The following is a 21,346-nucleotide window of genomic DNA, read 5'->3' as shown; positions in this document are numbered from 1 at the left end:
GCGCCAGAATGGTGGGTTTGACTGCCCCTCTTTTGACCCCATCAAGGACTATCGCTAGAACCAACATAGCCTACTACCAACAGTACACCAACATCGCTGTCATTGCCGGTCTCGCCCATCTTGACCCCATCTACTTCGGCGGAAGAGGCCTCTACTGAATTTCCTCCACATAACGAAGCTGGCAGAAAAGTTTCGCAATCAGGATCGGAAGCATGGTCAGATATAGATGAAGGCCTCTCAGCCCTACCGACAGAGATTACCCCGACAGACAAACGCGAAAGCCAGCAGACAAATGTACAACGCGTGCCATTCAAGGTCACGAAGACTGGACGACGCTCGTCAACAGAAGCGATGCTGACGAAACGACATGGTCCTCGTAAAGTGCCTGATGATGTCTCTCGCTCCAAAAAGTCCATACTACGCGATACTACACCATCACAACTCTCTGAAGCTACAGGAGTATCGGAGAGATCTAGTGGAAGTGACAGAACACTGAGACAGGAGTCTTTTCCACCAATGGAGACCGAACAATCAGACATGCCTCCGCAAGAACATGTTCGGCAGCAAGCACCACCTGGAGGACCAGGTCAGCAATGGGCCCCTATATCGCCGGAAAGTCTCGAGGGACATGAACGACCAATCCAGCCTTATCAACACGTTCCTCAAACACATTGGTTCGGTCCTCCAACTCCTGAAAGTGCTGGTAGACCACCTTTGTGGAGAGGTGATGGCTCGGCTTCCTTGCCATCTCCTCAGTCCCTGCGTTCGGGGTATGGCTCGCCTGGTATCCCCGAGACTCCATCGTCTCGACCAACTACCTCTACACTTCCAAACACTTCTTGGAGTGGTCAGCAAGGTGAAGATTCTTGGAATCGAGCTGCCGGTCAGCCTATACCTCCTCAAGTTCGTTCAGGCGTATCTCTCTTTCAACAACCGCAATCGATGATGGCCCAAAGACAAGGTCCATTGCCCCAAAGCCCTCAGTCTAATGTTAGACTCGAAGATCAAGTGGAAGCTCTCCGTGATCATATTGCATCTCAACAGAGGCCTGTGGGCCCAAACTATGGCGGCCCCGTACCTGGCTCGGGACCATACTGGCAGCAACGCCAAATGTATCCCGCAAGTCCACAGGTACAACGAGCCAGTTTTTCGCACGACAACGGGCAGGGCCTACGACAAATGCGGCCACATCAAGCTGGAATACCATCACCAGCTCCGACAGCTTCGAGTTTTCCAGACCTTCAGAAGACTACACTGGAAGGCTATGAGCTTCTGGCAGCCAAGCTGACGGACGGTTCCACTGGAGCGAGACCAATGTATCGTAGTTTCGAGCAACTGCACCACCGATTGCTTCTATACCTACAAGACGAGATATGTGAATACGAGGAAGAGCTGCGAAACCTCGATGAATGGATTTCTCAGGTTGGCCAAGCCACTTCTGACGGCAAATCGAGACAGGCCTCCAGGCGTGCGGAAGCTCGACTCACGCCTGCAGACAGCGAGTTGATGTTCAGGCGCAAGTTTGTGCTAGGAGAGATATTCGTCAAGCTGGAAAGATACCGTGAGTATTGCTCGATGAAACTTTGGATATTTGCTGATACTGCTAGATCGTGCTCTTGAACACTATCGTAATGCATCTAAAGATCTGCAAAGGCCACAGGAAGCAGAAATTGCACGTTATCGCCAGTGGATGGAGACTCACCGTCCCGTTGAGATGGCAGAAGCAGCCTTCCTCAAACACGAGAAAGATTTGTTTGTACTTCCACGTAAGAAGGTCGAAGTGTCGGCTGTGTCAGCGACGACAGCATCGCTACCGCTTATGCTACTCTTACCGTTCATGGCTTTCGCGGTGATGTCCAACTTCCTCTGCAGAATCCTTGCAATCTTCGCATGCAGTATGGGTCAGTGGGCACTTTGCTCAGTCATGGACGTCAGACATATTCTGACTGCCCGCGAGTGGCTGTTCGCTGCCGGCATGTAAGTACAATCAGCTCGTCATGATCCCAGATGCAGAGCGCTGATTTGTTGTTTCCACAGATATGTGGCTTTCATGACATTAGTTGCGGCCGTTGCTCATTGATTCAGGGCAAGATAGAAGAGATAAACGAGAGCACAGCTCGTGGAGAACAAAAGATGGAGAGGGCTCGCAAGCAAATGCTCGCTTAAACGTGGAGGGGTGCAGGCAAATCACGAGCGACGGTTTCAGGTGGGCGCTAGCAAAGTGTTTCAGAGCAATATTTGGGAATGCCGCGGTTTTTGAAATCCTTCTGCCGCACTCGTGCTCCAGAATCGGTTGCGGCTTAGGTTGGTTGAGACACGATCGGTTCTCTGCCGGAGATCTTCAATTGCAATTTTGGAATTTCTACGGCATGATGAGGAAGGCAGAGTCAGAGAGAGCATGCTTGGTGGTTGCACGGTCAAGCCCCTGACCGTGCGACCCTGATCAACACGTTGCAGCAGAGATCTGCAAGCCGCATGCGGACTAGGCACGGATTGATGGAGAAGGAAAGAATCAAGCAACGGAGTCAGATGCAGGCCAGTGCTCGTGGACAAGAAAGACGTGAGCCAAGTCGCAGAATATTGCGAGCGACCAAAGGCGGCTCTCGAAACCGCAGAATTGCCTGTTTATCCCATGTCGTGCAACTATCGATAGATTAAAAGCGCAGGCTTGGAAGATAAGGCGAGCGCCGTGGACACTGAAAAGCCCTCCTCGCTTCTGCTGAGAGAGGTGATGATTGAGTTTTTGTCAGTACCAACAAGGCTGGCCTTTCCAATGCGTAGACGTTAACGTCGAGAAGTGGTCGGCCAGTAGCTAGCACATTGTAGGGCGTTGCGGTGCCGCGGGCTGGAAGCAGAAGCGGAAGCGATTCAAAGTTTAAGGTTGCTCCCAGCATAGGGGCCCATAGAAAAGACAACCCCTAGGGACGTGCAAGGGTAGATAGAGTCAGGGTTGTGCTACATGATGGGTTTGAGACAGGTCAGAAGGTTCAACGAAGCATCTTGCATCTTGCTGCTGCTCTTGCATTCCTCTGCTTCACCTCTTCCAAGCAGTGCCCTCACAACGACGAAAGCGAGACGTGGAATGCCAGTTGAGCACGTGTAATCATTTGACGGTTGATTGCAGCGAAGAAGCATCGGGAACCCGAGCAACCCGAAGCGCCAATTGATCCTAAAGCTGATCTGATCTTCGACTTCCAGCGGCAGGGCCAAAGAGGCAGCAGCACTTTGTCCAAAGCGGACAGTGGCACTTCTGCTATATCGCGCGCCCAAGAGCCGTCTTTTCGCTCTCTACCCACACTCTCTTTATTACCGACCGTCGGCTTTGACTGCCTTTGGTTCCCTGCGCTCCGAGACACAACAAAGAGGGCAATCAATAACCTGCGGCCAAACGAACTGACGTCCTGTCCCCCTCTCCATCCGACTAATCGATTGTCGCTCCTTTCATGTCGGTCGCAACACTGCATGCGCCATCGCGGGCTTCTACATCATCGTCTTCATCCTACCTGCCCATGGTCGGCCGACAGAACACGCGCTCTTCTCACGATGGCGCCAGGTCAACGCGCACCTCGAAGCGCTATTCCATGACAGCCTTGTATCTGTCTATGAATGCGAACCCGCGCGAACTCGAGATTGAAGATGATCTTGCACGCGGTAAGCTCTTTGTACTCCATCAGCACCCACCTCAGTCACTGACAACCGAACAGCCCAGAAGGTGCTCCGCGACCTCAAATCAAAGATCTCGTCGCAGTCCAAGAAGAACTTTGTACTGGAGAAGGATGTGCGATACCTCGACTCGAGAATTGCCTTGCTCGTGCAGAATCGCATGGCTTTGGAAGAGGTGGGTCTTGAAGCCTGTCTCGCCTTTCTCCAGCCCGACTGACACCTAGACAGCGCAACGAAGTAGCCGATCATTTAGACGAGTCCGACGAACTTACAGAGGGTGCATTCCCCAACGACGACAAGACGCAGAAATATGGCAACCTGTTGTTCCTACTCCAATCCGAGCCGAAACACATCGCTCACTTGTGTCGTCTGGTCACGCTGGCCGAGATCGATCAATTGCTACAGACAGTCATGTTCACCATCTACGGAAACCAGTACGAGAGCCGTGAAGAGCACTTGCTGCTCACCATGTTCCAGGTCGGTCCAGAACAATCTGCCACACACAACCAATCAACCAGCTGACCTGTTTACCTTGCAGTCTGTTCTCACCTACCAATTCGACAACACGCCTGATTATTCATCCCTTCTCCGTGCCAATACCCCCGTCTCCCGCATGATGACGACCTACACTCGCAGAGGTCCGGGTCAAGGATACTTGAAGACGGTTCTATCCGAACAAATCAACTATGTTACCAGCAAGCTGCGCGACGTCGACCTCGAGATCAACCCGCTCAAAGTATACGAGACTATGATGGCCGAGCGTGCCTCAATCCGCGGCTCTACGTCGAGTCTCCCTCCCGGTGGCATCACGGCCGAAGAGGCTGCTGCAAATCCTCAAGTCCAAGCCATCATCAGCCGCAGGGTCGGCCAATTGATTCAGCTTGCCAACTACTTCCTCGACACGATTGTCAACAACCTGGACGAGACGCCTTACGGTATTCGATGGATATGCAAGCAGATTAGGAGTCTCTCGAGGAGAAAGTACCCGGATGCACACGACCAGACCATTTGCACCTTGATTGGTGGTTTCTTCTTCCTGCGCTTCATCAACCCTGCAATAGTCACTCCCAGGTCTTATATGCTTATTGAGCAGAACCCCGCCGAGAACCCTAAGCGCACTCTTACCTTGGTACGTCGATGAGATGTCTGAAATCAGGAGACTGAATACTGACTGAGCAATTTCTAGGTCGCAAAGATGCTCCAGAACCTGGCTAATAAGCCCTCCTACGCCAAAGAACCGTACATGTCCGTACTCCAGCCTTTCATCCAACAAAACAAAGAACGCATGAATAAGTTTCTGCTTGATTTGTGCGAGGTTCAAGACTTTTACGAGACGCTGGAAATGGACAACTACGTCGCTCTGTCCAAGAAGGACCTCGAGTTGCCCATCTCGCTCAATGAAGTTTACGCTATGCACGCACTTCTCGAAAAGCACACCCAGGAACTGGTAGTAAGAGACGAAGGCTCGCACTTGAAGATTCTCTTGCAAGATCTGGGTCCAGCACCAGCACAACTTCCAAGGAAAGAGAACCGTGCAATCAACCTTCCGTTGTACAGCAAGTGGGAGACGGCACTGGACGACCTGACGGCCGCGCTCGACATCACTCAAGAGGAGGTCTTCTTTATGGAGGCAAAGTCGACATTCGTCATGATCCTACGCTCCTTGCCCGCCAACGCAGTCGTTGCACGACGACCACTTCGTCTTGACAGAGTCGCCGAAGCAGCTGCCACCACAAAGAATGACTCGGTCATGGTGCGCAAGGGTATCCGTAGCATGGAGTTGCTGAGCCAATTGAACGATATGGGCATGATCGACAAAGCAGACAACTACGCTTCTTTGCGCGACGAGGTCGAGCAAGAATTAAATCACCTCGGTTCGTTGAAGGAGAAAGTCATTACTGAGAGTCAAAAACTTGAGGAAGTTTACCAGACAATACGGGATCACAACGCATACCTTGTCGGCCAGCTTGAGACATACAAGTCATACTTGCACAACGTCAGAGGCCAATCTGAGGGCACCACGAAGCGTGTGCAAAACCAGAAGGTTCTCGGCCCATACAAGTTCACACACGCTCAACTGGAGAAGGAAGGCGTGATTCAAAGGAGTAATGTGCCTCCGAATCGACAAGCGAACATCTATTTCAACATGACCAGCCCGAGCCCAGGAACATTTATCATCTCCTTGCACTACAAGGGTAGGTCGAGTCACATGCCATCCATCAAACATGAGTTAACAATATCACAGGCAGAAATCGTGGACTCCTGGAGCTCGATCTAAAACTCGACGATTTGCTCGAGATGCAAAAGGACAGCCAAGAAGATCTTGATCTCGAATACGTCCAGTTCAACGTTTCGAAGCTGCTCGTCCATCTCAACAAGAAGTTCGCACGGAAACGAGGCTGGTAGATGCAGTCGTCGATCCTGTTCGTCTTCTGAGTCTAATCTGAACATGACGGAAAACAACGATATAGATGTCTATGGCTTTTCTTCTCAAAGCAGGCATGGGACATGAGGTATGTGGGGCGCAAATCTAAGGGCAGGCGTGGACGGTTATTTTTTCCCTTTTTTTCTTTTCCACTTCGAGTGCGTTTTTGGATTCTGAGATACCCTTTTATTCTCTTTTACAAGAAGAGAAGTAATGGAGGAGCAGCAGCGGGCGGAAGCCGAGGAGGACTGTGAGCATGCGTGTTTGCATTTCGGACCTCCATCTATGGAGAGCAAAGGAGGAGAGAGTCAGTGCAAAGACTATCAGTGTCTTTTACTGGCAGAGGAGGGATTCTGATTCTGATTCTGATTCTTATCATGGCATTACCGGGCGGGTTCCTGGTCTTTTTATATTCATCTTCGGGGCATTCGAATTTACCTTTTCATCTCGACGCAAGCATGGTCTTCTTATCAACGACAGTGAACTGATCGGACGTACTGCGTATACAGTGATAACATACCGAGGAGCGATTAGGTGATCTGCATGGGAATGATAAAAGGTATGATGCATTATGGTGAAACGGCCTGAGTCACATGGCTTGGTGCGGGCGGAGCCAAGGCATGACGGTTCGGCGATAATCGCTCCGTATCTGTCCTACCATTCAACCTCGAGGCCTCCCTTCTGCCTATCCGTCTCCTCCTTGCTATTCCTGTGATTCATACGCTTTCACACTTCAGAGTGTTGGTCCTTTGCTTCCTCCCTTGTCTTCCACGTGTTGAGTCTATATATCTCCAGCGTTCGAGCAACATCTCCAAGCACATCAATTGCCAACCCCGCAAAAGCACGATAGCAACCATGTCGTCGTCGATAGCCATCCCCAAGCGCAAGCAGCCCAGTACTGACAGCTCTGGTTTCGCTTCTTCATCTTCGTCGTCCCCTTATCCGAGCTGGGCCAACAACGCTCCATTCTCACCCTCATCTCTGGCCTCGACGTCGGCTTCCCCGTCCTCGGCCTCGACTCCGTCATCCATGACCCGATACGCCGAAAGAAGGCCCTCGCTGCTCGGTATGTCCGGAACAAGTCTGATCAAGTCTGCTGTTGCTAAGTAGTGTGCAGGTGACTCGCTCTCCAAGTCCGAGTACACTGTCGTCAACATTGGCGGACCCGAGGCTCCTCGTCTGGTAAGAACATCAAGGTGTTCTTTCACCCGACCGATGCTGACAAGCTTGCACCAGATCACATGTATCAAAACATCCCAGGGCTTCGACTGGAACCAGGGTACGTGAAATGCAGCTCCCGTCCACCTCACATCTGTCTGACTTCGAATATAGAGATCTTCCTCCCATCCTATCTCGACTACGACTCGACCGGCCTCGAGCACAGACCTGACCCTGTACACAACATCCATCTTACCGACGAGGAGGCCGCCGCCATCTTCCCTAAATAAAGGAGCAACAGCAACAACTACAATACAACGATACTGAGAAACATGATGATGATAATGGAATATTGGCGTTATGGATAAGGGGAAGCACAAGGCACACATACGGGATACCGAGGTTTTGTTTTCTAGTTTTCTTGTTCTCCTACAACGCATGGAGTTTACATCTTTTGGAGGCTACCATGCAGACGGTCAGGTATATATAAGGCTCTCAAGGCAAAGCGAAGCACAGAGGGCGCTACGGAAGAAGGGCAGTGCTGATTTCGGACGGACGGGCTCCTTTAGCATTACCGGCTAGCTTATAGAATGGGTCTGAATTGATTTCCTCTTTTTCTCTTTTACTTGACAGCCAGCAACTGTTTATCTCGCAGCTTGTCCACGTACGCAAGCGCTCGAATGTGTCGTTCATGCACGCCGAGGTCGGGCATCGTTTTGGTACCATGATGGCGTCTCTCGGCGATAAGCCTCACGATAAGCAAACACGAATACCCCGCATGATCATAGCGTCTTGGCACGAAGCCGCCGTCTCCACATGCATCCCCGTCACTTTTGTCTCTTCCCGGTCGCGCAGCTGTTTCAAAAGTAAACAATTCAAAGAAAACACACCTTATTGCCGCGCGACCACATCCACGAAACCCACACCTTACCAAACACCACACGCGTGCGATCAATCTATCACTTCTCCAGCTCATCACATACCCACCACATTCACACGCGCAACATCACGTAAAGACAATGGAAACCACCCACCGCAAAATCGAACTCCAATCCCCTCTCGACCTAATCTACCTCCGCAACAACACCACCTCCACCGCCCGCGAAAAGCTCGACCTCCATTTCCCTCCCTCCGCCGCCCCCGAATCCGCTTCCGACGATGTATTGCGATCACGCGTTGAAGAATTGGTGCAACAATACATCAGCAAAGTGTTTGAAAATGCAGGACCCAATTTGGCGGTAAATGGGTTGGAGGGCAAGGAGATGGAAGAGGCGATGAGGGTGGCTGAGATGGGTAGGGATGGTGAGTTGCTTTTTGCGCACTTGATATGAGAAGGTGTGAGGAAGGGACAAGGATGATGGGCTAATCATTGATGTGCAAATGCAGAATTGGAACCCTATGATTCGAAACTACAGACGAAATTGTTGAATCTTTCCGCAAAGATTGAAAACTTGACGTTGCAACTCGCCAATCTGCGACGAACGGCTCCGGCGCAGGCGGCTGCTTCTTATGCTGCTGGTCTGGAGAAGGAAGAGAAAGAATTTGAAGAGGCGAGACAAAGAGCTGAAGAGCAGAGGAAGAGGATGTTGGAAGAGGAGGGTGTGCAGTTGGGCACGGAAGGCGTCAGAGATTGGGAAGAGGCGGAGAGAAATTGGGAACAAGCTACAAAAGGCTTGGTCGATATCAAGGAGAAGATTGGAGAGACTGGAGCGAGGTTGGTGCAGGCTAGAGATGCTGCCGCATATCTGGATCAAGTTGGCAAGTGATTGTCTCGAAAGTTCAATATCGTTTTCGCATTCTTTTGGGTGGTTTGGTCTTCGCGGTCGAGGTCCATGGCGTTTGGTGGTTTGGCTGTTCTTGGGCGATACCCCTTTTCTGCAGTCATAGAGACTCTTTACTTAGTTGGAGCATTTCTGCTGAATGATATGATATTTGTTTTTCTTCCATCGACCCTCGGTTTGCTACTTAAGATAGGTATGCATTGTAGGGAGGCAAGACTTGCGCGTAGACACACAGAGTAAGGCACATTATCGGACCAAAAACGATGCTGTTAAACAGATCATATTGAGAGGCTAACGTGCATTGCGATAAATGCTCCACGTTCGAACAGACTACACCCTCTAGCTTGTCCACTCCAAAGCTTCCCTCTTTCCTGGGTAGTTCTGGTTGTTGGCCCATGCGCTCTGTGCTCTGACAATTGCACTGCCCGTTGTCAAGGTTCGGATGGTGCTGTTGCGCTGGATGATGTTTTGTGACGTGAGGTCGTGACCATACATCTGGAAGTGTGTAAGTATGACTATTCCTTGTACTCGACTCTTCTTAGGGAGCTCACAGAAACAGCAGAAGACAGGCTCTGGAGGGCTTGGTAGACTGGTTGGTTCAGCTCAGAGTGGAAGAGACGACCACGACGTTGGACGGTATCAGCGAGATAGAGCACTGAGTCGACGTACTGAGAGGGTCAGCTTATGTCCAATACTCGCCTTGCAATATGGTGCCATACGTTGAAGTAGGCTTCATTGAAGGTAATGTTTGCAACGCCTGGAGAGGACTGCAACATGTCAACAAGGCTCTCAATGATGAATTGAGAACAAGACATGACGAACGATATTGGACATCATCAACGAATCAGCTCCTTGAATAGCGGCGGTGACTTGAGAGACCAGATCCGATGTGTTCTGAGGATCGTCAATTGATGTTCGCTGATCAAGACCTGCAATGCTCACAAGATACGCTGTGCCATTCAGAGAAGCGAAAATGGTGTCCGCGGTACTGGAAGCGAGGCCCTTGATGTGGATTGCATCTGTAATCGCATCGGCACGGACGAAGCAGAAGAGGGTGGAGATGATCAGGATGAAGTTGATAAGAAAAAGCTGCATAGTGTAACAAGGGTATCGGAATAAAAGTATGATCTTCTGCAGGTGATGATCAGGGTTCGAAGGTTTGGTACAGGTACGAGGTCTCGTGCTGCTTCGGTTACAGGGCTAGTTGATGTCGGTTCAGGTGACTAGAAAAGAAATAGGACAATGGAAATTGGTATGGATAATGGGAGGTCGTGTTGCGAGAATGACGATACGAAAGTCGCAAGACAAGAGCAGAAAATTCCCATTCTCCAAGCGTACCCAGGTGACAGGAAGGTACGATACTGACTTACTTCCGCGACATTGCGAGACGCGTCGCTGCCTCAACTGCAGCACATGCTCGTTCAATATTTGGTTCATGGCAAGGACGACCTTGGGGCACAGAGGCTCTCGAACGTCGCTTGCAAATGATCTTCTTGAGCTGCATCCAAGCGAGATCTGATCAACAGACGCCTTTCTACGCGAAGTGCACTTCAAATTCGCGGCAATTGGTCGCGATGAGAAGGTCTTGGCTGTAATACGGAAGGTCATTCGACGAGGGCAAGCTCACCCTATTTATTTAATGCCAACCGAGGGGATCAAGCTTTTGCTGCATGACATGGCATTGCGCCCGAGATGCAGATTGCAGAGGGTTTTCAAGGTGCCGGCTTCCGAGGCGCATGGCGGCTGGCTCTTTGATCATCTTTCCTCATCAGACCGCATCAATGACCATTGCAGACGTATTTGCCGCGTTTGCGGCTCTGAAGTTCTGTTCATGTAAATATGTCGTTACCGCCTCCATTTCTCTTAGGAGCTGAGTGTGCTCTTTCCCCTTCTTGATCTTCGTTTTTAGCGTTTCACCCCATTCCTCGGAAAGCTTCCACCCGTTTCGTGATCACTCGTTTATCGTACATGTACGACATCATCAGGCGAGAAAGCTAGAAAGAAGGAACCATCGCCTTCAAGTGCTCAGTCTGCTTGGCGCAAGAGGAATAAAAGTCGGTGGAGGTTCCTACTGTTGTTTCTACAAACGATACCTGAGAATTGCCGTCACCATGATGCCTTTTGTGTGGTTGGCAGCCGCCACTTTAATTGGTGTCTACATTTACAACTACTATCGTTGCTTCGCCCGCAACCTCGCCGCAGCCAAACAATCGGGTCTGCCCTACGTTGTAGCACCAGTCTATGGGTTCAATCGTTTCTGGCTCGTAACACACAGGCTTTGGATTCCGCTGTTGGAGAAATTCCCCAAATCTTGGACAGATCCGTGGTTACAGTACGTCCGCATCTAGGTCACACTGCAGCAATGTATACCTGTCTTACGGTGCAGACATGAGCTGACCCTTTTCCAGGTTCCTGGATCCTGAATGGACTTGGCTATTGAGACGTGAGCCATTCAAGGCTATCGGTAGTGACATCTTCATTGTGTGCTCTCCAGGAAAGAACGCATTGTTCGTAGCCGATCCCGAGGCAACAACACAGATCGTTACCCGACGCAATGACTTCCCCAAGCCAATTGAAATCTACGGCTCTGTGGATCTCTTTGGCAAGAACGTGGTGAGTACAGAAGGCTCGATCTGGCGCCACCATCGCAAGATCACTTCTCCACCATTTACCGAGAAGAACAATCATCTTGTGTGGCAGGAGAGTCTGCATCAGGCACAGAGCATGATGGCTTCTCTGGTTGGTAAGAACTCCGAGGGTAAGGGCACTGTGACAGACATCGCTGCCGCCACTATGCGGTTGAGTTTGCATATCATCAGTCGTGCTGGCTTTGGCAGACGTCTGCTGTGGCCGCATGAAGAACTCGAGGAGAATGGCCAAGCTGGTGTGGTACCGCAAGGTCACACAATGACCTACAAGGATGCATTGAGCACGCTATTGGAGAACATCATCGCTGTGATGCTGCTCCCCAAGTGGTTTCTTGGTAAGCAATTGTTTGACAAGTGTAGCAAAGCACTCGAAGCTAACTGAGGCTTGAAGTAAACTCACCCATCAAGCAAAATAAGGTCGCCTACGAATCTTTCACCGAGTGGGGCAAGTATATGCGTGAAATGTACCTTGAGAAGAGGGCGGAGGTTCAAGCAGGCGAGAAGCGTGAGGGTATGGACCTTATGGGAGCGCTCGTGAGTGGCGCTGGTATCAAACCGGATCAAGACCCAGAGAAGGCCGACAAACAACTCCTCACTGACGACGAGATTTTGGGAAATGCTTTCGTCTTCATCCTGGCAGGTCATGAGACCACAGCAAACACGTTGCACTTCGCCATGCTATACCTGGCCATGAATTGGTCTACGCAAAAACTTCTTCAAGACGATTTGGACGAAATCTTTGGTGACCGACCGATTGACCAATGGGACTACGAGCAGGACGTTCCCAAGTTATTTGGCGGCATGTGTGGTGCAGTCATGAACGAGGAGCTTCGTCTGATCCCCCCTGTCGTCGGCATTCCCAAATGCACACTCAAGGACTCACCTCAACCACTGACACTTTCTGGCCGTCGTGTTATCGTACCAGAAGGTACTGCAGTAACTCTGATCACGGTCGCCTCTCACCGCAACCCGAAACACTGGCCTACCCTTTGCGGTCCAAATGCCTCAGAGGCCGAAATCGAAAAAGACCTGGCATCATGGAAACCGCAGCGATGGATTTTGGACCCCTCAAAGTCGAACTCGACAGCAGCACAAAAACACGCACAGCAAAATGCACACTCCGATTCGGAAGAGGATATCGGCGGTCCTCAATCCTCGGATACTTCATCTCATCTCTTCAGCCCTGAACGTGGAGCCTTCATCCCCTTTTCAGAAGGCTACCGCGCATGTCTAGGTCGTCGTTTCGCTCAAGTCGAGGTTCTCGCTGTACTCGCAGCTATTTTCCGCGAATACAGTGTTGAGCTGGACTTGGACAAGTACGCCAGCGATGAAGAGCTTGCAGCCACGGACGAAGCATTGAGGAGGTCAACTTGGGACAAGGCCAAGTCTACAGCGGAGAATCTGCTCCAGCATGGCATGGGAACTATCATCACAATTCAGATGCGCACGGGCAAGGTGCCTGTCAAGTTCGTCAAGAGGGGAAGTGAGAAGTACAAGTACGATTGATTGGATGGAGTAGTAGCATGCTCGTATTTAGCGTATCACAAGTCTCTGGCGAATCGCACAAGGTGCGCCCAACATTTCTACATGTCAACAAGTCATAGAGTATTTCCGATCGCCGGAATCTGATTCGCAAATATTGGTCTTTTGAAGTCTTGTAAGATGTGCCCTGCCAATTTGAGCAAGTCAATGTTGTTAGTCTTGTCACCCTGTCTCGGATATCATGTCGACGACAACCCACGCCAACGAGCCACTACGACATCATGAGACTTATCATGGCAAAGAGACATGATCTAGTATCGGTCGAGTACGTTTTGCCTACCTCTCATCCACTGCAGCCGCTGCTATCCAATACTTTCGTATATCTCTGCATCAATTCCAAGATACGGTTGAGCATCGCACACTTCTACTGCTAGACAGCACAAATCACCATGCCACTTCTCTTTCCAACCATTTCACCTCATCTATACCTGTGTTTTCTGACAAGGTTGTCTCACCTCTGTAGATGATATGGAATGTGGAGCTGATGAATGTGGAAAAGCATTTCGGTGATTGTGTAGTGAGTTGACTCGAGAGCCACACGCCAAACGCACGCGAGGTCCATGCATAACACATTAACGATCATCATGCAAAACATCACGCATATCGATCTCAAAACGAGGAAGCGTTGAACCTAAACCTTGCCATATTATAAAAAGTCAAAAGATTCCACGATGGTGCGGATGGAGAGAAGACACGAGATCATAAAACAAAACGATTTGAACTTTTTAGAAAAATGCGCACAAGACTGTCAAAAGAGACGCGTAGTGAAGGGAGCGAAAGGGGTGGAGTTTGGGGTCTATGTTGTTTCCTTTTTGTTGTTGTGTTGTGATGTGTGTTGTTTGTCATTACAAAGAGACCATTTGCGTTTCCCCCAAGAGGTGAAAGATCCCTTTTTTTCTTTCCTTCTCCTCCTCCTCCTCATAGCTCCTCTTCCTTCTTCCATTCACAACCGCTTGGCACCAGCACAATGCTTTTCATCAACCATCATCATGCTTCAACCCCAGAAGAGCCGGAGGAAAAAAGAGGAAAAAAGCAAAAACAAAAAATCAGAATGCAGAAGACAGCAAAAACGCAATGAGATGTGTGATAGCAAAGAAGAAAAAACAATGTTCTGAAATCCAAACACAAAGGGGAGAACCGGTTATGCCGTCTGTGGTCTCCCTCATTCCGCTTTATGAAATGAAACATCATTCATCATAAAGTTATTTGTTCGTCATCATGGGTGTCGTTATAGAGTCAAGGAGAGATGAAAGCGCAAAAACACAGAAAGGAAGGAAAAAAGCGAAAAGACCTCAAAAAAGAAGGGAGGCATTAGAAAAACACAGCAAGGAGAAAGGAAAAATGCAGTGAGAATGAACAGATGAAAGTTCCAAGGCAATCTCATCGGTGTCCGGCGAGAACGGAGCGAGGGCGCCCGATTCCAGCACTGCCTTCGCGGACGGTCTTTCTTCGCTTGAGGCCGTCCGAGTCTTCGTTATAGCGATCTTCGACGTCGTCGTCGCGCATACGCTTTTGCATGCCGTTCACACCAGGATATCCTTGAGACCCGTAGGCGTGGCTGGGTTGTCCGTAGATTTCGGAACCGTTGGGTGCATTGCGGTTGTCACTCATAACGCTGAACAAGTTGGACTGGAGCTGTTGAGGGCGCTGGGGAGTAGAGTATCCAGCGTGGTAGCTGTTGGTCGTACGAGGAGTTGCACCGCCAGAGGCCTTGTGGTGAGGCGAGCCAGTCATGTCCGAAGACATATGTGTCTGATCACTGTGCAGAGATGCAGTTGTGGCAGGCGTGGCATATGCGTATGAAGCACGGTTTCCACCGTAAGGACCAGAGGCGTGAGTGTATTCACCCTCGTGCTCACCCTCGGCATCGTCGTGTGCAGAGTTGTGGTTAGCGTAACCGTCCTGAGGCTTCTGATCTACGGCGTGGTCGGCTTCAGCACCGCCGCGAGCGGGAGGAGCCATTTCATTCTTAATGTAAGGGCTGGGCTGGAGCTGACCATAGCGGGGACCATACTGAGGCGGCTGCTGGGAGGGGGCCGAATAAAGTTGGCGAGCACCATCGTATGCTTGACTGGTCTGGTAAGGGGGCATGCTGTGCATAGCACTTCCTGGAGGGGTGGTGGCAGGAGTAGTAGGCACAGATCTCGCGTTGTTCATGTTGGTGTCAATGGCAAGGGCCTGTTGAGAAGGTTGCTGTTGCTGCATAGTCGAAGGGGGCTGGGCGCTCCACTGGTAGGAGCCTTCCGAGCTACCAATTCCCATCATGCTGGAGGCACTGGTAGGAGGAGTGGGGAAAGTGTGAGCCCTGTCGAGATTGGGTCTTCCAGCGTTCGGGTGAGGCGCGAGCGAATGCGGCGGCTGAGGCATGGCCATGGAATGCGCATGAGGCATAGTGGGCGGCTGGCTTACAGGCGCTCTCATATAGTCCTCGGGGCGTCTGCGGTCACCAGGAACCACCGAAGTAGCACCACCAATGCTCTGTCTAGCATTGTTTGAGGGGTGATAGAGCAGAGCACCAATGTTGTGCACGAACAGAGGATAAAGCTTTTCGGTAATCTTCTCCTTGTTGGCAAATTCAAGAGCGCGATCAAAGGGGATCCAGACTCCCTTCAAATGCATGGGTCCAATCTTGACCACATGTCTGTTCTTCTCGCTCTTGAGAATACCATCGCGGCGACCGCGAGTCATGCCAGCCACATTGAGCAACTTTGTTCCGTTGATCATGTGGTTATCTTCGCGTCTTGCCACACAGATACCATTTGCCTCGACTTGGAAGCAAAGGCTTCCCTCGTCTTCCCAGAGTGTAGCAGTCACTCTAGGCTTCATGCCAGGAGGCGCAACTTGTCCTGTGGTGTCAAATGTCGCACCCGAGTACTGTCCTTGAGCAGAGCTGGGCGAAACACTGTTTGCAAGTGCTGGAGAAAATGTCAGTTATGGTCATGAACAAGCACCACTTTGGCGCGCAACTTACTAGGAAGAGGTAACTGCGATTGAGGCACCATTTGGGAGCCCAAACCACCTGCCGAGGGGTGGTGGAGAGGAGCGAGGCCATTGGTGTAGTATTGAGAGTACGACGAAGGCGATGAACCATAGGGATGAGGCTGGCTCGAGATGGGCTGTGGTTGGTGGTAGTTGGCGTAGTGAGAAAGGCCTGACGGAGGAGCCGAAGAGGGGATGCTGCTAGACATGTGGCTCTGGCTCACATCCATGTAAGGCTGGGTCTGATTCATGCTGATACAAGAAGTGCTGTTATGGTCGTAACTCGTGATAGGGATGGATTGGCCGTGCAGTCCGGATTGAACACTGTCTCTGCGATAGGCGGGGGTGTGGTCGGGCGAGGGTGTCTTGAGGCCGGTGCTGTATGCGCCGTGGAAGGAGGAGGAGTAGGTGGTAGCTGTGTCGGCGCCGCAAACAGGCTCTGCTGAAGTGATGGAGCTTCCTCTTGGAGATGAACCCACAGACGGGAAGGTCTGGAGTTGGGAGAGGGCTGGCAAACGCTCAGCAGTCGAGGTGGCTTGCAAGATGTTGGATGGTTGATACCACTGGTCGTCGAACCCGCGCGCTGAAACGTGAGAGATGGATGGTAGAGCCAGTTTGTCTGTTGTTGACGAAGAAGATGCTGCTCAAAAGAAGCACCTCCTATCGATAATCCTTGTTGGACTAGGATGAAGCGAGTGTGGAGTGGTTACGAAAGAACCACGAGAGTCGGCGAGAGGATTGAAGCCAAGGTCAAGACGTCAATTGAGTGGTGACTGGATCAATTGGACCTCGAAGCTAAACAAAGCAGTATCGCAAACAGGTCGTGATATGACTTGAATCAGGGGAGACGCGTGCGCGAGGTGATTCAGAGTGCCGGTCGTTAATGTCGTAAGCTTGAGCTCGGGTGAACAGACGACGAGCAGTAGTACGGCGAGAGAAAAGTCGCAAGCACGCACTAATCAAACGTCTATAGCTTTGAGTGCAGAATGCAAAAGCAGAATACTTTTGCGGAGGATGCACAAAAATGTGGTCAAAACGAATAAATTGTCCTTGAATGGTCGTAAAAAGGTCGTGTCGTAGCAGTTCGTAGGTCGTGGACAGAAACACGCTGCAGGGCGACGGGACGGGTTAGCGACTATGTGTGTGTGTGGATGATGTGTGGTGGAGGTGGAGGTGGTTGAGGTAAGGCAAGGTGAAAGCATGCAGGTGCATCGGCAACGGACAAGCAGCAGATAGAAGTAGCTGGAGACACACACCTCGTAGTTAGTCTAGCTGCAGGAGTGCATGAAAGACGAACGCGAACGAGAAAAAGGGCGTGGAGCAGCCCTCAGATAGATAGTATTAGAACAGGCCGGAGCTCTTCTGCAAAGAGGTTGGGGTCTATCCGAGGAGGAAGGCGCCCGTTAGCGCAAGGCCGGAGCAGCGTGCACGATTCGGTGAGACTAAGAAGGTGCAGGGGTCTTTGGCGGCTAGGCCGTTTAAACTTGTCCCTCGCGAGCGGGGATCTGCTTGGCGTGGTCGCCGACGGCTGGGTAAAATGCTGTTTATCCCCTGGCCTAACTAGCAACTAGGCGGGAGACAAAGGAGGAGGCACAGCCGTAAGCAGCACGTGTTGGGAAGGGCAAGACGTAGGAGATGATCTAATTCTGGCCACCTCCGTAGCTCTCCCTGCTTTGCGTGACTTGAGAGAGGGAAAGAGGAGAGAGCGAAACGAGACATACATAGATAGGCACACACATGGACTCACCACTCACGAAGCTTTCTGGATGAGGCTCGCCGTCCCGTGTCGGTATTGCAACCAAGTACCCACGTATTCACGGGGAAAGCAGGTCAGCAGAACGCGCCGGGATGAAGATGCTGCGGAGCTCTGCAGCAAACAGCGGCCCGACGCGATGTGCAGACGGACGCTGGTTGGCTAGCAGCGGCGTGGGTGCTTAACGTCGTTGAGGTGGGTGGGGAAAAGGCGCGATATGTGGCGTTATCCGGAATGCGGACCCACCCTCACGAAGCAAAGTCGCGCTGGGATCGTGGATGATTGACGATGATCATGGCATCAAGAGAAACCCACGAGTGGGCAGAGCAGGAACCGTTTTCCGCGGCACGCAAGTGCAAGCTTTCCTCCATCCTCGCTCGCTGCTGCTCGATTTGCGCCTCCCCGAAAGGGTTAGGGCAGGCCGTCCCAGAGAGAGGGTTGATATTTTTCTAGACCTCGACATGGCTTTTGGTGGCAGAGGAAACATGATGACTTTCCTCTGCGGAACGGGTGCGCACTCGTGGGCAGAGAGTGAATATTCTTGTCCATCGGGTCATGCTTAATCTATTACTCCCAAATTCCACAAATTGAGCATTACTCGTGCGGTGGATCGGCGTCTCGATTCTGCGATCTCTTGTCTCTTGGTGCGATTGTTCTGCTTGACAGATTGCAGGCGGAGAGGTCGGAGCAGTTGTGGTTGTGTGAAACGCACCGAACCGGTCGAGATTGTTGAAACGGGCATGGCCAACACCTAAACAAAGGTAGCGCCTCTACTTGCACCACAGACGCCAATCGCTCAGAGATAAGCGCCTCCACTGGCACAAGCATGACGGCTGGCTTTGATTCCATGTCAGATGGCGTGGGCCAGCAAGACTCTGCCAACGATTGGCAGCTTTATCGCCGCAAAAGCAAGTGTATCAAGTCACTTGTCAAGCTACGTACATGACAGCACATGGGAGCTTGGTCCTGTCAAGAAATCCAGCTCCCAGCACTTCTACAACTGCCAACTTGTTCATCATGCAGAGCGAGTCATATGCAAAAAGATAGATGGAGAATGTGTGGAGTCCAGCATGTCTAGCCGATACGGATCCAGGATCCCAGGCAGACGCTACACTTGGTGTCTCCTTTCCGCCTCCAAGAATCCATGATGACGCTCCCGCAGGGAGCATGTCAATCTGCCCTGCAAAACGTTGGTCCGCCAGCTTGTCCCGAGAACTTGGTCGTCCTCATCTCTGGTCCTCGACCCGGTCATTGTGTGATACCGCACGGATCCCAGATGTAACAACGGCACTAACAGCGGCACTAGGCATCGGGTGCGCCGCCTGAGTTGCGCCATCTGAATAGCGTCTGAGACTGGCTCGACTCTTCCCGCTCCGCCTGCATGACGCGAGTGCGCGAACGATCTCCGCTTCAGTGCAGTTTACTGCAAAAGCCACGAGAAACTTTGTCTGTCCAGCACCTCTGATGATCTGAAACTGCCTGCTCGCAATGCGGCCATGAACGGACAAAAGCTTGTTCTCATTCCTCGCCAACACTTGAATCCACAAGTCCATTGAGAAGCGAACGATGAGCCTAGGAGCAAGAGTAGTCGCGACTAAAGGAGATAGTGAGCTGATTGGTCCAGCAGACGGCTCCAATGAACAGCTGCCACATCATCAATCAGGCTTATCCTCCACTCCCAAGCCCTTAGCCCAAGCCACCGTGCTAGAAAACAGAGCTGCTTGTCCCTTGCAGAGCCAACCGTTTTCCCAGGCCGCAGATTCGTGCGGAATCATCTGCCCCGAGATGTCTCTTTTCCTTCTACTCGACCGTGCCACCTCCCAGTCGTCTGACGACTCTGGGCGAATTTGATTGAGCAGGAGGCCCAACGAACCCCTGTATCTGCGTATATTGCTGGTCCGAAAGAGGAAGAATGAGAAGCATGCGATTCCGGATCAGCGAGATGTGGTCTCTCACCGCCATTACTCGTGAACAAGCTCCCGGAAAGCCGATGACCAAGACGGCAGGGAGGACTGGCTCCCAAACTCAATGTGTCAGGGCAAGTAATTGGTGAGGTGCTCGGCTACTAGAGGTTTAGGTGAACGGGTCTCTTTGCTGAGTTAACTTAGCACTGCTAGCAGTTACACCTTGCCGTGTCTCAGTTGTTAACAAGCGACGGTGGACCTTGACAATTTTGACATCTGTAAGCAATGTTAGCGGACCATTGTTTCGACTCTTCTCTGCGTGAGCGTTCTATCCATGAAACAATCCACGAACGACCGGATTGACAAGGCGTGCAGCGGAACCTACTGCGCCTAAACCCCACAGACGCAGCATGACAGACATGCATACGATGAGTTTAAAAAAGTAGATGAGATGTTCGATCCTTTAGAACGAGTGTGTCTATTCGGTGCAGAAACTAGATTGCGGTTCCCGTCTACGGAAGGAGTTTTGGTGGGAAAATCACAAGCCAGCCCGGCTGCACGGACGAAGGCCGGAGAGAATTTCAATAGTTGGTGGGTATGGTGAGGATGGCCGTCGAAGAAGTGACTATTTGCAACCCCTGAGAGGGGCTTTGCCGACCGTACGTCCGTACTTTGTTGAAGTACCAAAGACTTGTCAATGAAACAATAGCGGCAATGTGGCCAGGCCTTGCATGGGCTTCGATGCAAGGCTTCCAGGCTGCAGGAGAGCACATGGGCAGTGGCATGATTCGGGAGATTTGGCAGGCCTTGTATATGCAAAGGTATATGCGATGATATCTAGTGGATTTGTAGTCTCTTAAAAATTGCACACTGTTCAGGAGATCGCAGTGGCTTCTAAAGCACGAAAGACGTTGATCTTCGCATTCCGAGTGAGTCCGGGCCATCACAGAGCAAATGTATGGCAGACGCAAAGAAGAAAGCGTGGGAAGTTCATCAAGCTCTGACGAACTTGGTATGTGTGCCAGTTATGACAGCGGCGGCGCGCTGACCGTCCTGGACTTTGAAGATATTGACCTTGGTAAAGGCCAACGACCCACCGACCTTGTCGGCGATACCCTCGATCTCTATCTCGTCACCTTCCTTGGCAGAACTCTGGTAGGTGACATGAATGTCGACACTGACACCAGTCTTCTCGCGCAAGTCCCACGAAGCAATAGCCATACCGCCCATCCAGTCTACGATGGTGGCAGAAACCGAGCCATGGATGCCTCCTTTTGAGTTCATGTGATTCTGGGTCAAGGGCAAGCGGCATAGCACATGTCCCTTGGACGCCGAGACGACACGCACTGGAGTGAGCAGGAAGGCATAGATGGGACTGCCTGGTAGATTGTTGGTGATGAGCTTCTCAATATGAGCATGCTCAGCCGACTTTTCTGAGGCCATGATGCAGAGACTACACGGGTCAGTGATTGCTGTGGTGTTGGTGTGGATGT

At 51.3% G+C, this 21,346-nt stretch overlaps 7 protein-coding genes across 7 annotated transcripts; 5 read left to right on the top strand and 2 right to left on the bottom strand.

The window, feature by feature from the left end:
• Positions 1–516: 516 nt before the first annotated feature.
• Positions 517–2,080, top strand: M438DRAFT_330812 (uncharacterized protein; the record flags this gene model as incomplete). The annotated part of the gene is made up of 3 exons (XM_029903353.1): positions 517–1,561; positions 1,608–1,977; positions 2,038–2,080. 3 exons carry the CDS (start codon positions 517–519, stop codon positions 2,078–2,080), a joined length of 1,458 nt encoding a protein of 485 aa, XP_029766031.1.
• Positions 2,081–3,509: 1,429 nt separating this feature from the next.
• Positions 3,510–6,069, top strand: M438DRAFT_370918 (ras GTPase activator; the record flags this gene model as incomplete). Its single annotated transcript, XM_029908220.1, has 6 exons — positions 3,510–3,651; positions 3,705–3,838; positions 3,892–4,140; positions 4,202–4,792; positions 4,850–5,858; positions 5,909–6,069. 6 exons carry the CDS (start codon positions 3,510–3,512, stop codon positions 6,067–6,069), a joined length of 2,286 nt encoding a protein of 761 aa, XP_029766030.1.
• A 679-nt stretch (positions 6,070–6,748) lies between these two features.
• M438DRAFT_287577 (uncharacterized protein) lies at positions 6,749–7,870 on the top strand. The gene is made up of 4 exons (XM_029901627.1): positions 6,749–7,154; positions 7,206–7,270; positions 7,325–7,367; positions 7,421–7,870. Exons 1-4 carry the CDS (start codon positions 6,944–6,946, stop codon positions 7,534–7,536), a joined length of 435 nt encoding a protein of 144 aa, XP_029766029.1. The 5' UTR covers positions 6,749–6,943; the 3' UTR covers positions 7,537–7,870.
• Positions 7,871–8,102: 232 nt separating this feature from the next.
• Positions 8,103–9,192, top strand: M438DRAFT_341564 (uncharacterized protein). Its single transcript, XM_029904527.1, has 2 exons — positions 8,103–8,548; positions 8,633–9,192. The coding sequence occupies exons 1-2, from the start codon at positions 8,266–8,268 to the stop codon at positions 9,010–9,012; spliced, it is 663 nt and encodes a 220-aa protein (XP_029766028.1). The 5' UTR covers positions 8,103–8,265; the 3' UTR covers positions 9,013–9,192.
• Positions 9,193–9,366: 174 nt separating this feature from the next.
• Positions 9,367–10,122, bottom strand: M438DRAFT_263843 (uncharacterized protein; the record flags this gene model as incomplete). The annotated part of the gene is made up of 5 exons (XM_029899912.1): positions 9,367–9,522; positions 9,579–9,695; positions 9,747–9,794; positions 9,850–9,921; positions 9,970–10,122. 5 exons carry the CDS (start codon positions 10,120–10,122, stop codon positions 9,367–9,369), a joined length of 546 nt encoding a protein of 181 aa, XP_029766027.1.
• Positions 10,123–11,216: 1,094 nt separating this feature from the next.
• On the top strand, positions 11,217–13,175 carry M438DRAFT_237822 (cytochrome P450; the record flags this gene model as incomplete). The annotated part of the gene is made up of 3 exons (XM_029899486.1): positions 11,217–11,359; positions 11,436–12,010; positions 12,067–13,175. Coding segments are annotated over 3 exons (1,827 nt in total), but the record flags the coding sequence as incomplete, so codon positions are not given.
• Positions 13,176–14,597: 1,422 nt separating this feature from the next.
• On the bottom strand, positions 14,598–21,296 carry M438DRAFT_330807 (uncharacterized protein; the record flags this gene model as incomplete). Its single annotated transcript, XM_029903352.1, has 3 exons — positions 14,598–16,132; positions 16,189–16,815; positions 20,903–21,296. The coding sequence occupies 3 exons, from the start codon at positions 21,294–21,296 to the stop codon at positions 14,598–14,600; spliced, it is 2,556 nt and encodes an 851-aa protein (XP_029766025.1).
• Between the last annotated feature and the right edge of the window lie 50 nt (positions 21,297–21,346).

The sequence above is a fragment of the Aureobasidium pullulans genome (genome assembly GCF_000721785.1).
Source record: "Aureobasidium pullulans EXF-150 unplaced genomic scaffold scaffold_1, whole genome shotgun sequence".
In the NCBI taxonomy this organism is placed as follows: Eukaryota; Fungi; Ascomycota; class Dothideomycetes; order Dothideales; family Saccotheciaceae; genus Aureobasidium; species Aureobasidium pullulans.
The sequence above is the reverse complement of the archived record's forward strand: the minus strand, read 5'-3'. Positions and strand labels throughout refer to the sequence as shown.